The 15,605-nt window shown below is 39.5% G+C and overlaps 1 protein-coding gene across 1 annotated transcript in view; it reads left to right on the top strand.

The window, feature by feature from the left end:
• RET (ret proto-oncogene) overlaps window positions 1–15,315 on the top strand; it is a 148,388-nt gene extending 133,073 nt beyond the window's left edge. The window contains exons 16-20 of the mRNA XM_077259378.1: window positions 207–277; window positions 1,944–2,081; window positions 2,324–2,423; window positions 5,080–5,227; window positions 13,571–15,315. Of these exons, the coding sequence (XP_077115493.1) occupies window positions 207–277; window positions 1,944–2,081; window positions 2,324–2,423; window positions 5,080–5,227; window positions 13,571–13,728 (615 nt within the window). The 3' untranslated portion in view covers window positions 13,729–15,315. The remainder of the gene's footprint in view (window positions 1–206; window positions 278–1,943; window positions 2,082–2,323; window positions 2,424–5,079; window positions 5,228–13,570) is intronic.
• Window positions 15,316–15,605: the final 290 nt, after the last annotated feature.

Here is a 15,605-nt window from a genome sequence, read left to right as displayed (position 1 = left end):
GTCTGTACTGCATAAAATAATGTGACATAAACTAGAAATGATCCTATTGGCATGTTGCTTGTAGGAAATGTTTTACATTCTGGAAAGTAAGTAAATCTTCTTCTCCTTTAGAATTTATCAACTTTTGTAAGGCCAAGGTATTTTACAGTTCTTTTATTATTTAATTAAAAAATTTAAATGTTTAATAACTTCCCACTAATTTTCAGGGAAGAATACCAGTGAAGTGGATGGCTATAGAATCCTTATTTGATCATATATACACCACACAAAGTGATGTGTAAGTCTTTGATTTTGCTTCTTTCCGGACGTTTTTTTTTTCTTTTATTTAGCCTGAATAATAAAACATAAGAGCCAATAATACAGTACAAATGTCGGGGATTTTTTCCAATTAGCCAAATATCAGTTAATTAAAGTGAACCTGTCACCAGGTTTGGCCGATAAGAGATACGGCCATCACCTTTCAGGACTGATATACAGCATTCTATAATGCTGTATATCTGCCCCCAACCCGACCTGTAAGAGAAGAAAAATAACTTTTATTATACTCCCCTGCGGGGCGGTCCGGTCTGATGGGCATCGCTGGTCTTGATCCCCGTCCTCCTGCTTGCTTCGTGTGGATGACGCTTTGCTGCATCATCCACACTGGCTCCCCGGCACAGCGCTCCTGCACAGGTTTATTTATCTGCCCTGTTTAGGGCAGAGCAAAGTACTGCAGTGCGCAGGTGCCAGGAAAGGTCAGAGAGGCCCGGCGCCTGCCCTCTGCAGTACTTTGCTCTGCCCTAAACAGGGCAGATAAGTACGCCTGTGCAGGAGCGCTGTGCCGGGGAGCCAGTGTGGATGATGCAGCAAAGCATCATCCACACGAAGCAAGCAGGAAGGTGGTGATCATAAGAAGCAGGGAGGCACTGGACCAAGAAAAGCGACACCCCTCAGACCGGACCGCTCCGCAGGTGAGTATAATAATTTATGTTTCTTCTCTTACAGGTCTGGTTGGAGGCAGATATACAGCATTATAGAAAGCTGTATATCAGCCCTGAAAGCTGATGGGCCGTATCTTGTATCGGCCAAAACTGCTGACAGGTTCACTTTTAAGTGTAAGTGCATTTATTTTACATGTGTTTTTGACACTGCGGTTTCTGTTTCCTTTTGGTAAGTCATGTTCTAAATGTTTTGGGTTTTTGATGCTTCCTGATATTTGGCATTGATAAAACTTTATTGATAAAGTCAAGTGCAAATCAAACACATAGTTACTCCAAGATAAATTGACATTTTGCGGATTTCAAAAATGCACCGCAGGTCGGTTTATGCTACATAAAAAAAAAGCACAGTGGGCATGAGATTTCTATAAATCCCATCCGCTTTAATTGAACTGTAAGACACTCCTTTTTTTTTTTTTTTTTTTTGCATTGTGCAAATAGCCAGCATCAAAAACCCATCATGGGAACTTATGTACACATGACATCTTTTTTCACATGGATTGTGCCACGGAAAACAACTGAAAAACCTGTAGAAAATGTCCAAAAGAATATACATTTCTAACAACTTGCTGTGCATGGGTCTTTTTTGTAAGCTGCTTCTTTTCTGCCAAAAGAGCAGGTTTTGCCTGCAGAAAAAAATGCAGCAGAAAAAAATGCAGCAAAAACACAATGTGTGAACATAGTCTTAGGTGGCATCCAATAGGCGGCGCTAGAGTTCTATTTCTCTTCTTCTCTGAAGAGGCAATTTACAGACAGAAAAACACTGCAAAACACCGTGCTGGGACAGGCTAACATGGTTTGAACTCTTTTACTAGCATTGGAATAGCTCCATTCTAGTGAACAGTAACATCTTAGAACCCAGATCCCCACCTCGAAATACTGACATTTTTTGTTTATATTGTAGGTGTTTTCCGGAAGTACTAATTACTGTGCAACATTTATATTTGTGCTGTTTTCTGATAATAGGTGGTCTTTCGGAGTTCTTCTGTGGGAAATAGTTACTCTTGGTGGAAATCCATACCCAGGTATTGCTCCTGAGCGCCTCTTTAATCTTCTTAAAACTGGCTACAGGATGGAAAAGCCAGAGAACTGCAGTGATGAAATGTAAGTCTGGTGTCTTGTAAATTTTATCCTGGAAAGTATGATCAATAAGACTGTATTGCACAGAATAACCTCAGAAGCGAGTCCCCACGTCAGTGATATAAATGAGCTGTCTGTTAGATGTCTGAAACCTCACCAACTGAAATATACCTTCATATTAAAGCATATTTATACAATTTTCAAAGATTTTGAATTTGTTGATGCAAGGGAAGAAAATTGCATTAATTTGACCTATGAATTTTTAGGTATAATCTGATGCTGAAATGTTGGAAGCAGGAGCCAGACAAAAGGCCAACGTTTGGTGAGATAAGTAAAGAATTGGAGAAAATGATGGTGAAAAGCCGGGTGAGTCCCAAAGGGCCATAGTATCTAGACTGAAATTTATATTTCTCTAATCTAGTTCATACGAAAAAACATAGACAAAAAGGACTGGAAGGGGTACATGTAAAATTGTTCTAAGGTATATAAATTTTGTATGTAGCTATAAAAAAAACATTTAACTGAAGAATGCAAGTGTAATGCTGAAATGTATATATATGGGGGCTGCCCTCAGAACACCTGGGCCACCATAGGTTTTACTACCCAAATGGAGTGAGGTAGAGGCATATTCAGTCAAGGCATGGGCAGTATTTGCAGATATAGTCAACTATGTCGGCAATCTTCCCTTCCACATAATTTCTTGGTGGTTTGAATGAACATTAATGGAAATCTGTCAGTACAGAATGACTGTTGTGGCCAATCACGGCGGTGGCAATCATTTAGTTACACCTTCCCAACTGCTGGTTTTCCATCTATCTCCATCCTTCTCTAGCCCTATGAAGTCAGAACTGTCAAAAAAGAGGGGGTGGAGATTGAGGGAAAACAAGCAGGTGGTAAGGTGTACTTAAATGATTGGCCCTTTGGTGAAGCACTGAGCGGCGGGACCTTGTGGCACAGAATGACTGTTCAAACGGAGTCCCTTCACAATCTATCACACAGCTACAGAATTTTAAATCTTCGCTGTTACACCATATACTCCCTATGACACCTACAGTGAGGAAAATAAGTATTTGATACACTGCCGATTTTGCAAATTTCCCCACCTACAAAGAATGGAGAGGTCTGTAAACTTTCATCTTAGGTACACTTCAACTGTGAGAGACAGAATCTAAAAAAGAAAATCAAATGGTATGATTACATACAGTGATTAATTTATATTTTATTGCATGAAATAACTATTTGATTCAATAGAAAAATGGAACTCAATATTTGGTACAGAAAACTTTGTTTGCGATTGCAGAGAGATGTTTCCTATAGTTCTGAACCAAGTTTGCACACCCTGCAACAGGGATTTGCAGTGTGTGTGCACTCCTCCATACAGATTCTGGGCTGTCGCTGGGCAACATTGAGTTTCAGCTACCTCAAAAGATTTTCTGGAGACTGGCTAGGCCACTCCAGGACCTTGAAATGCTTCTTACGGAGCCACTCCTTAGTTGTCCTGGCTGTGTGTTTCAGGTCATTGCCATGCTGGAAGACCCAGCGATGACCCATCTTCAGTGCTCTTACTGAAAGAAGCCAGTTGTTAGCCAAAATCTTGCAATACATGACCCCATCCATCTTCCCTGAAACAGTTGTCCTAAGCACCCCCCAAAGTATGAGGTTTCCCCCACCATGCTCCATGGTTGGGACAGTGTTCTTGGGGTTGTACTCATCCTTCGTCTTTCTCCAAACAGGGCAAGTAGAGTTGATACCAAAAAGTTCTATTTTGGTCTCATCTGACCACATGACCTTCTCCCATGCCTCCTATGGATCATGAAGATGGTCATTGGTGGACTTCAAACTGGCCTAACATGTGCTGGCGTCAGCAGGGGGGACCTTGCTTGCCCTGCAGGATTTAAATCCATGACAGCGTGGTGTGTTACTAACGGTAAGGTTTGAGATTGTGGTCCCAGCTGTCTTCAGGTCACTGGGTTGATTCCTGATCTTTCTCATAATCATCCTTATCCCACAAAGCGAGATTTTGCATGGAGCCCCAGACCGAGGAAGATTTTCATTTTGTGTTTCTTCCATTTTCTAATAATTGTGCCAGTAGTTGTTGTCTTGTCACCAGCTGCTTGCCTATTGTCCTGTAGCTCATCCCAGCCTTGTGCAGATCTACAATTTTGTCCTTGGTGCCATTAGACAGCTCTTTGGTCTTGGCCATGGTGGAGAGGTTGAAGTGATTGTGTGTGGACAGGTGTCTTTTACAGGTAACTTGTTCAAACAGGTGCAATTAATACAGGTAATGAGTGCAGAGTAGGAGGGCTTCTGAAAGAAAAACTAACAGGTCTGTGAGAGCCAGAATTCTTGCTGGTTGGCAGGTTTTCAAATGCTTATAAATAAAAATCAAACAATGTGATTTCTCTGGTTTTGATCTTTAGGTTCTGTCTCACAGTTGAAGTGTACCTTCTGTTTAAAATTACAGACTACTCCATTCTTTGTAGGTGGGAAAACTTGCAAAATTGGCTGTGTATCAAATACTTAATTTCCCCACTGTATACTCCCATTGATCACTGTAATACATGGCATGGCAGCCACAAGGCCACCATTAATGACCCTGTTTATTTGCCAGGTGATCATAAATTAGAAACTGTACACAATCCTATGGTCATGGCTGCTTCCCTAGAAGTTTTCCACTGTATCCTTGTTCAGTTGTCATTGTATTATGATCCAAGTGCAGCTGCAGGTTTCCTGATCCAAACTTGACAGAGTTATACATGTCTGCGGCTGTCAAGTTCCAGTTAGGAGAACTGCAGCCAGTCCCGGGCATAATAGCCTGTACCCTGACCCTGACCCACAGATGTCTGAATTCAGACTAATGACATCCTGGAACATGCATCTGGTGCCTGAGATTTGTAACGCCACTGGTCAGTCGTGCTTTTGTCCTCTTACTTGTCGTCTTAAACATACTGTATAATCTCTTGCTATTGTATGTAATTTCTTGGAAGTGTTTGTAACCTGTATTTTCTACTCTGCATTCTAGGATTATTTGGATCTTGCGGCCTCTACTCCTGCAGACTCCATGCTCTATGATGATGGCCTTTCTGAAGAGGAGACACCTTTGGTGGACTGTAATAATGCCCCAATTCCCAGAACTCTGCCCTCAACATGGATTGAAAACAAACTCTATGGTAGAATATCCCATGCGTTTACTAGATTCTAGCTACGCTTTCCAGTAGGACAAATTCCATCTATCTGAACGTCTCTAGAAATCTGCTTCTCAACAACACCAGGGCTGTGTGTCTAAGAAATCAAACTCTGCTTTAAAACCTGTTGACTTTGATTTGGAATCTTTTAAAATAATATAATATATATATATTGTTTTTAGCAAGCAAAATTTAGATGCCAATGGGTAACGAATTCTGCAGTAATGTCAAAAACAAATATAAGAAAATATTGAAGACATTTTCCATAAAATACATGCTAAAGTATAGGCTGGGACTTTATGTACATAATTGAAGGCTGAAATCCTAACCCACATCAGACATTTTACAGTGAAGCATCAATACTTAATGTATAAATCCCATAGAATATCTTGCTGTATAGGGACTTACACAATGGCTACCCCCATAAGAGCATCATCTACTGTTCAGCGATCATTCCATTTATGTTCCTTGGCCTTTAGAGCAGTCATAGTGTAATCTGCTAGTGCATCCAGTGAGTAGGAAGGTCGAGGCTTACAGAAATAATATTGTGTAGGAATAATAAAGAAATAGTAGACACTAGGAGTTAGTTTTATTTACATAGGCAACAAACTATTTCCCTGAGCTTGAACAATGAGAAGACACCTCAATCATATGATTGCAGAAAGTTTCCTAATGCTCTAGAAACACTGGACAGATTTCTAAAAACTGTCTTAATATAAATGTTGTTGTTGGCCATGGCAACCAATCACAGAGCAGCTTCCATTTCTAAAACATAGAATCTGAAATGAAAGCTGTGCTGTGATTAGCTGCTGTGGGCCACAGACAACTTTCCCAACTTTCCACACAGTTGCAAAAAGTTTCACTCTGAGGCCTAAGCAACTTGGAAGAAAAAACTAAGGCATGATTTCTTAAATGTCCCAGAGAAAAACTTAACCAAATTTTATAAAAGAGACCAAACATTGAATTTCTTCTGTATAACTGTATGATATTACATAGCCACAGTAGGCCCAGTCAGGATCCCCAAAACCGTGGTTTTACCAAATCTTTCAGACTGTGAAAACGAATACCTGGTATCTACTTTAATATTGCTCAGGTGTATCCGAAAACTGTCCTAAAGTCTCCATGGCCTTGGTGCAACTTCTATATCTGCACCCTACAACTATGCCCTTGGTTCTTGACCTTAAATATCATCAAGACTTGCTGTATATATTTCAATTTGCCCTTTGTTATTTCGAAGGGTAAAAGTAGTCCTAGTGCGGACTTCCAATTTTCAAGTATTGTGGTAATTAAAGAAACTTTTTTAAATAACTTCTATTAAAGTTGACTTCTCCTACATTCTAGAAGTAGGAGACATAGCTATTCTCTACTTGATGATACCATATTATCGCACTAATAGTATCTTAATATAACTTAATGACCATAAATATAATAATTTTATAATCTGTCAGAAGTGAAGAATGTAGGTCCAGTTCATCACTTTTAGTAACATTTTCTTCTAAACTTGGATGTATTCCTTCACTTATCTCATTCTATTCTAAGGTTTGACTGTATAATTTAGGAAGTAGGAGATTACATCACCGGTAGTTTTTTGTAGGGTGCCACTGCATTTTACGTTGCATATCAATTTGACTGACTAGAATATCATGCAGTAGATAGTATTGAAGATCATATCCTAATCCTGTATAGATTACAGATAGATCAGCTCCTAATTATAGCCAGAAAGCCATATTTCAAAGAGATGACTACATATTAATCCTAGGAAACGGGTATTGTCAGACTGACTGTTCCAGGCTAGTATGGATAAAGGGAATCTGTCAGCAATTTTTTGCTATGTAATCTGAGAACAGAATGAGGTAGGGGTTAAAACACTGAACTCAACAACGTGTTACATGTCTGGCTGTGTGCTGTTGTTTACTTAGACGGAAGCTTTAATCACATTTTAATTAACATTGCTGTGATTAGCTGGGGCATGGGCAATTGTCCAACTCCGCCCCCTCCTGTGATAAGTGCCTCACTGCCTATAGACTATTTACCTACAGAACATGGTTGGGGCAGGGCAGCTTTGCTGCATTGCTAAATCGAACACCTCTGATTGTGTCTCAACCAACGCACCCAGTAATTGAAGTGATCCATTATTGGATTCAGGGTCTCTTTGACTACATTATGCTGCTCTCAGATGAGGTACTAAATACCTGCTGACAGATTCTCTTTATATACATGTCTTTGGTTTAGGATCTAAAACCTGCTAACGGGTTCGTTTTAGGTACAGGGAATCTGTCGCCAGGTTTTTGCAAGCTAATCTGAGAGCAGCATAATGTAGGGACAAAGACTCTGGTTCCAGCAATGTGTCCCTTACTAAGCTGCTTGCTGTAATTTTGATAATCTGCTGATAAAACCGTGATGTTCTCACTAGAGGACTAGTAAAGCTGCTGCCAGATAGTCCTCCATATTCATGAGCTGTGAATAACCCCGCCTCACCACTGATTGGCAGCTTTCTGTGTACACTGTACATGGGCACAGAGCTGCCGATCAGTGGTGAGGGCGGAGTTATATCGCTCTTAGCATTCATAGAACTGCTAGGTCAGCAGCAGATAAAACTGATTTTATAAGTAAGTGACACATTGCTTGAATCAAGGTCTCAAGGTACATTATACTGCTCTCAGATGGGGTACAAAAAACCTGGTAACAGATTCCCTTTAAAGCGTGGAAAGAATCTGCATGGCATAACCTTACGGAATAAAAATCTAAATGTTGAATATATGGACAAAATTTGGTAGAAATATACTACATTATCCAACATACATTGCACTAGTTTTAATAAACCAAAATAATTTCTAAATCTATAAATTTGGGTCATTTAATGTCTTGTGGTGGAGAGACGACAATACATATCATTAACAGGGTTGTATGATATTAGAAAAACACGACTGCTCGTAACGGCATAACTCTGGTCAACGGGTTAGATTTGGTTATTACAGTTCTTCACTTTTCGAGTGTATAGGGCCTAGGTGCGATACTACACACAACCACAGACACAGGTGACATTATTTCCTAAATGCCGTGTCCAAGTTATTCTGCATTATGTTTTGTGAAGAATTGTTTCTTTTATGTTGTCTCTGGTATAAGTGTCTTGTTGTGTTGGTGACCTGAGACAGTAAGCAGAGTTCTTGCCAAAACTCCTTAATTTTCTGTTTCTGATTTTCAGTAATGAAAGCATCAGACTTGGGATTTTCCATTATTCTGTGTTTGATACCCATACACAATAAGGGGAAGAGTCTTACCAATGCGTGTAAGAATATTAATATTGATTGACCCTGGATTATAAAATCGCTTACGTTGGCCTCACGAAAACTCAGTCTTAATTTGCAACCTTACGTGGTGGACTTCCTCTTAGTATATTCTGGTTACCCTCGTGTTTCACAACCGCTTCAGACATAAGCCATTGATGTTGCCTTAAAAATGCAAAAATGTTAACTTATTTGTAAAACTATCAGATCCAAACGGTCTACTTTACACTGGAATCCATTACTTTGTCACATTACGAACCTCAAAGGTCATGTTCCAGAGTTCTGTAAGCGAGGACTAGACCTTGACTTTGTGACTGGGCCCAATTATATAGTCTGATTTCATGAGGGAGATGTATCAAATCTGGTGGGAAAGTGGAATAGTGGTCCATGGTATCTAATCTGATGTGTGCAAAATGCAAAAACCTGATGAACATACAGCCCATGCACCATCTCTCAAGACTAGAGTCGGTACAAACCATATTCACCCTATGACTGTTTGTCATATATGGATTAAGATGTGTTGTACAACAAATATATTAAAAACAATCTTTATTAATTACACAAAATACTACACATAGCAATACCATGTGGAAAAGGTGCCTCAAACTAATACAAGGGGGACCAAACTCAGGTAGGTAATTGGCAATCCTATACATATGGAAAATTGTATTCATAGATAACATTTTTTGCTTTTTGGGGGGTTACACTTGTAAAGAATTGTAGTCACAGAATTCTGCAAAGCTAGCAATACCTTGATCTGGTTTACATCAGCCAAACGGATGTCCTAACAATTGGTCATAAATTATTAAACCCACAGTTTGTATTAATAAAAAAACAAAAAAAAAGGGACAAGGCTCAGGTTCACTGATCTAGCCGGGACTGTTTACTTAGCAGGTAAATATTCAATTGTTCAAGTGTCATTTCTCTGGCTGTTACGATGCATAGAAGAGCGTCATACTGGCAAGTTAGGCTTCTTTCACACTTCCGTCAGTACGGGGCCGTCACAAAGCGTCGGCGTGATGCACCGACGGACGTTGTTAAAATTCGGCACAACGTGGGCAGCGGATGCAGTTTTTCAACACATCCACTGCCCATTCTAAAGTCCTGGAGAGGAGCTAGAGATCTCCGCCCGGGTATGCGCACTCCAAAGTGCAGGATGCGATGTACAAAAAAAGTTCCCTTGAACATTTTTTCCTGACGACGGTCCGCCAAAACACGACGCATCCTGCGGGCAACTTTGCAGGATGCGTTCTTTCTCCCAAACGATGCATTGCAACGGAGGCCAAACGACAGAAGTGTGAAAGAAGCCTTAGTGCAATTGTTTGCTCAATAGTATGAGTAAGTCTTTGGGTCTGGGACTGGTATATTGATTGAAAACTTAGTGATTAGAACATTTAGGATTTACTGTATTCAGGGCCAATTTTAGACAAAGTGGGGCCCTGGGCAAAAGTTTAAAGTGAGGCCCCAACTGCTCACATATTGCACCATCACACAAATGTTTCTGTTATATTTACAAGCTCAAGCCGGTAAACGAGCGCGTTAAACAATATTGAAGTTGTTCAGCCTCCCTAGGGTAGGTGCACACGTTCAGTAATTGGCAGTGCCTTTGACTCGTCACATGTCTGCTGCATCTAAAGCACTGCGTCGGCTATTGAACGCAGGTGAATCTGCATTTGTTCATTTGAAATGTGTGGATTCACTGTGTCCAATACATTGTATGGGTGACATTTATCTTGCAGAGACTTGCGTCTCTGCAAGATAAATAGACATGCTGCCATCTGGAAAGATGCGCCACATGTCCCTCTCTGCAGGTAAGCCGCGGACGTCTATGCACGCATAGTGGGCATGGGATTTCTTGAAATCCCATCCATTATGCGGTAACATCTGGACGCTGCACAAATACACAGTGTACAACCCGCAGCGTTTACTGACCATGTGCACCTACCCTTACTCTGGCTGAGGAAGATTGATTGGTGCAGGTAGTCCTCGATACAGTATAATGCAGGTCCAATATAGTACATATAGTAAAATGCACTCCTCATGGTCCTTGATAGAGTATAATGCAGCCCCTCTCAGAGTATAATGTAGTCCCCTCATAGAGCATAATGCAGCCTCCTCACAGTATAATACAGCCCCACACACAGTATAATGCAGTCCCCCAGAGAATAATGCAGCCCCACACACAGTATAGTGCAGCACCCCACACACAGTTTAGTGCAGCACCCCCCCAAGCACAGTATAGTGCAGTCCCCACACACAGTATAATGCATCCTCACACACAGTATAATTCAGCCCCCCAACAAACACACACCGTATAATGCAGCCCCCAGACACACACAGAATATAATGCAGCCCCCAGACACACAGTATAGTGCAGTCCCCCCCACACACAGTATAGTGCAGCAGATACACACTAGCACACTAAAATGCATACACACACACACACTCACACACTATAATGCATACACACACATACACACACACACACTCTCACACACTACTTACCTCTCCTCCTTGTTACCCCTCTGCTCTGGCTTCTGCAGAGCGTCTCAGCATCTCATCAGCTCCGCCGGCATACGCGGTGTCAGAGGCAGAGGGGGAGTGATGGGAGAGGGAGCATCACATGACGCTCTCTCCTCCTTCACTGTTTTCAACTGTACCTGATTCTATCATGCTGATAAGTTGAATGTGCGATGCAGGGGGGAGGGTCAGCCTGGGCCTCTTACTCAGGGCCCCCGTAGCAGCTGGCTGGGTGCCCCTGGAGGAGCCGAGGCCCTAGTCAGCTGCCTGGACTGCCTGCCCCTATATATATAATTGTATAGCGATTGAGGACTCAAGATTTATTGCAGACTAAGGATTCAGAATTTTTTGCATACTGATGAGTATCGTATGATTATCTCAGTAATATTGTTACAACTATGACACTTTTTATATACCACCTAAGTAAACTATGGTAAAGTTATGAATATCTTTATTTAGCACTAGCCATAACATTCTGATCTTTATTCATAACCAGCCAAATTTCAAAATAATTTTTTTGTTTGTTTGTTTTTTTATACAAACCGTGGGTTTAATAATTTAGGATCAATTGTTAGGACATCTGATTGGCTGATGTAAACCAGACCTAGAGTGTTGCTAGCTTCACAGAATTCTGTGACAATTCTTTACCAGTATAACCCAAGAAAACAAACTTTTATTTATGAATACAGTTTTCCATATGCATAGGGTTGCTAGTGATCTACCAGAGTTTGGTCCCCCTTGTATTGGTTTGCGTCAGCTTTTTAAACTGGTATTGCTATGTGTCATATTTTGTGTAATTAATAAAGAAATTGTTTTAAATGTCTTTGTCATATATAGATTAAGAAGTTTCGTATAACAAACCGCCATAGGGTTAATCTGGTTTCTGCAAAAACACGAAGTACAGAACATATAAAGAAAAGCACAGAGAGCTTAAATGTCCCTGTGTTGGGTATGGATATAATGATAGTCTGTAACATGTCTTGAAAAAATGTCTATAAACCTTTTTGAAAAATAAAATTATTGATAAGACAGTAGGTACAATATGAAATAGAAAAAAATCCACACCAAAACAATCAATGTAGAGATAAAAGGACAAGCGGGCTGCAATGTGGCTATGGAATATAGGAAGGTTTATACTGCGACCATGTGGGGAAAAACCCAAGCAAACATGTGAACACTCAAAAAACATTTATAGTGCTAGTGCATAGTATATAGAAGAGTGCTCTACAATGTATGCAGTAGGGTAACCCAACAAGTCACAATATTGGGGAAGAAATGACGAAGTCATACCCGGTACACTCATGGACATAATATACGGCAGTCCATACAATATTATCAGCATTACAGTAAGAGCCAATGAGTGCCCGGTCAAACAAAGACAGAAAAGTCACATCATCTTACCCATGCCAAGCAGATACACAGAAGCCCCTGTGTATCCCCACATGGTCGCAGTATAAACCTTCCTGTATTCCATAGCCACATTGCTGCCCGCTTGTCCTTTTATCTCTACATTGATTGTTTTGGTGTGGATTTTTTTCTGTTTCATGTTGTACCTACTGTCTTGTCTATATACCTTTTTGAAAAATAAAATTATTGATCTTTTTTCAAGACATGTTATGGACTATCATTATATCCACACCCAACTCGGGGATATTTAAGCTCTCTATACTTTTCCTTTATATGTTCTGTAGTCTCTTTTTGAGAGTATTCCCGATTTAAGAATATGAATTTTGTGTTATTGCATCAGTTCTGGTATGTTTTCCAAAAACACGAAGTAGAAAAGACCTAGCACTTAAGTGATTAAGACTAGCGCTTCGTACTTCAGTCTCCATGATGAGGGCTGGAGTAAGATGCACCTAATTCATTAAAGCACCAGGGGCATCTTACAACTCGTGCCTGCCTCCATCAGAAATCTTACACCTGAATTGTACTCCAGACAATTCTAAAGTGGCGTAACTTTTGAAAAATGTGCCGGTTGGGCTATGACACTCCCATTCCTGCCCATGCTTTGCCCATTTTGGCGGAACTGACTGGGACTGGTATTAAAACACCAAAAGAAGCAACATTTTGCTCAATCTAAAAAGTCACAACATTTTTGTACAAATTTAAGTCTTTTACTCCAGATTTCTGGCAAACACTTTGATGATTTGGGCCCCAAATTTCCATACTTTGCAGATGCTGAACTACTCATTTACTAATATATGGCCAGTTTTACAAGTGAGAGTCTGCTTCGTTTTCCTTTACTGTTAGTGGACTCCGCTTTGTTCTGTGGGTTCGATTTTTACAGTTGTAAAGGTTTAATAAGTGAAAATAATTTTGTTATAGCACCATGGTTTATTTTCATCTTAATTTTTAGCCATTTTTTGTCAATTGTGTTGTATGTCTTTGTAGCAAAATCAATGGCTTATGTTCTATCTCATTAAAGGGAGTTTTGCCAAGGGCTTTACTGTCTGCACGTGAAGCTATTACTATATCTTTTTGGTTCTTCAGTGCAGAACAAATTATGTCTTTTCATTTTTAGGCATGACTTATCCGAACTGGCCTGAAGAGAGCCCCGTTCCAATCCCGAGATTCGATGCCAATAAGTCTGTTTTTTCAAGATATGCCAATGACTGTGTTTATTCTAATTGGATGATTCCACCCGCAACGGCAAAATTTATGGACAAGCTTGATAGCTAAATATCAATATTATTTTTCCTTAGAAGGTAACACAATTGTGAGCGGGAAAGAATAAAAAAAAAAAAAAGTTACACACCACACAAAGAATAAATGGAAAGTCCATTGGCTGGTTCTTTGTGCCAGTGAAAAGTGGTCAAACCAATGTTGCTCTCGTGTGTCAGTTGCACCAAAATTTTAGCTTGACCTACCTCTAAAGCTGCTGGAGAGGGCTGCACAAGTCACGTCAATCGAATAATTACATATGTGTCTATTTGTGTATATCATATACATATATACATAAATATAAACCAGAAACATGTAAGTTATTGTATTACTCCCCAGCAGCAAGAGTGGGCACTGTTATTCTTTCCTACAACATATCAGACCTGTAAACCAAGCTCAGTAGAACCTTTTTGTATATGCTGCTGTTGCACAAATAGTCTGTATTCAGTACACTCATGTATGTGTTGCTGTGAACACAAAGTATACTTATTTTTGATCATATGTTAATTTAAAAAAAAATATTTTTAAAGTGTAAGTTAACAATTTTATTTAATGTGTGTGGACACCTTGGTACAAGAGAACTGTTTCAGTCTCATTTACTGGTGGTTACATGTAGAGGCGAGAACCCTATGTATATGTGTACATATTGATCTGCTGTATATGGAGGTACAAAATATACATTGACATACAGTGTTACATGAAAAGACTGGATTTCTGATCACTTGTACCTACAATCAGAATAGCTTGGATCTCTCAAAAGGATAAATTGGTTTGTATTGGGGACTAATGGGACGTTAAGACTGACTTTTTAAAAGGTCACCTATAAATGGATATATACTAAATTAGATTATATTTTGAATATTTCTCTGGAATACCATTTTATGATTTTTTTTTCTGTATTTTGTCATTATACTATAGCACAGATTCACAAACACAACCTCGGTCACTTATAAGTACAGTCATACTACTAAGGAAGTTGCTGACAAGTATGGTGACTTCAGAAATGATGTCAAGTCTAAACCATTAAATAAAATAGTCACAAAAAAACCCACAAAAGAATAATTTGCTAGGAGAAGCCAAATAGCCGTTTACTTCTTGGTTTCCAATTTTATATTCCTTTTTATATGTATTTTTTTAAGTACAGAAAATTGTATATTTTAGATATAATTTCCGTTTATTATATGATGTGTTTGAGGATTGACTGCCTATAAGGATGGCTTCTGGAAGATGAAGCAAGACATCATTTTCGGAGTCTCACCACCTGTACTGATTGTTTGATTAGCTTTGCTACACTTGACATGTTCCGCCAAGCCTGAGCCTTCCATGTACTTGGTTTTGTGTCTTATACTTGAGGGGCCTTTACAAATGGTTCAGGTCGTCTGTCTCAAAACTCAACTGTTGTTGTCAGACTGTCATATTAAACTGTGATTTTCAATGCTGCACAGTATGGATATATTACTATGTATCTGCTCTACCATGAACCATGTCATTGAGAAATTGTATTCTAATGGAAATAAATCATTCTGTCACTAGAGAAATGTACCAAAGAGAGATGTTAGGTTTGATTTTACCTTTTCATATTTTTTTTTTCTTCACTAAAACTTACTGTCATCATGAAGTTGTGTTTTTGTGTGATTCCAGGGAAAATCAACTGTAACTATGGAGAGCAATCTATACTAATTCCCTATAAAATAAGCAGCCTTTGATAACATTGTACTTTTCGTTCTAATATGCACGTATTTTATACCACCGTTAATTGCAGGATTCATTCCATATGAAGAGGGTTTACATACATATACTACATATATCAATACAATTGCAACAATAGAAAAAAACAGGCTAATATAGGAGGTGAGGCCCTGCCCTCGTGGCTTGCAATCTACAGGTTTATCGCA

Source organism: Ranitomeya variabilis, chromosome 4 (assembly GCF_051348905.1).
Source record: "Ranitomeya variabilis isolate aRanVar5 chromosome 4, aRanVar5.hap1, whole genome shotgun sequence".
NCBI classification, from domain to species: Eukaryota; Metazoa; Chordata; class Amphibia; order Anura; family Dendrobatidae; genus Ranitomeya; species Ranitomeya variabilis.
This window is presented reverse-complemented; position numbering and strand designations above follow the sequence as displayed.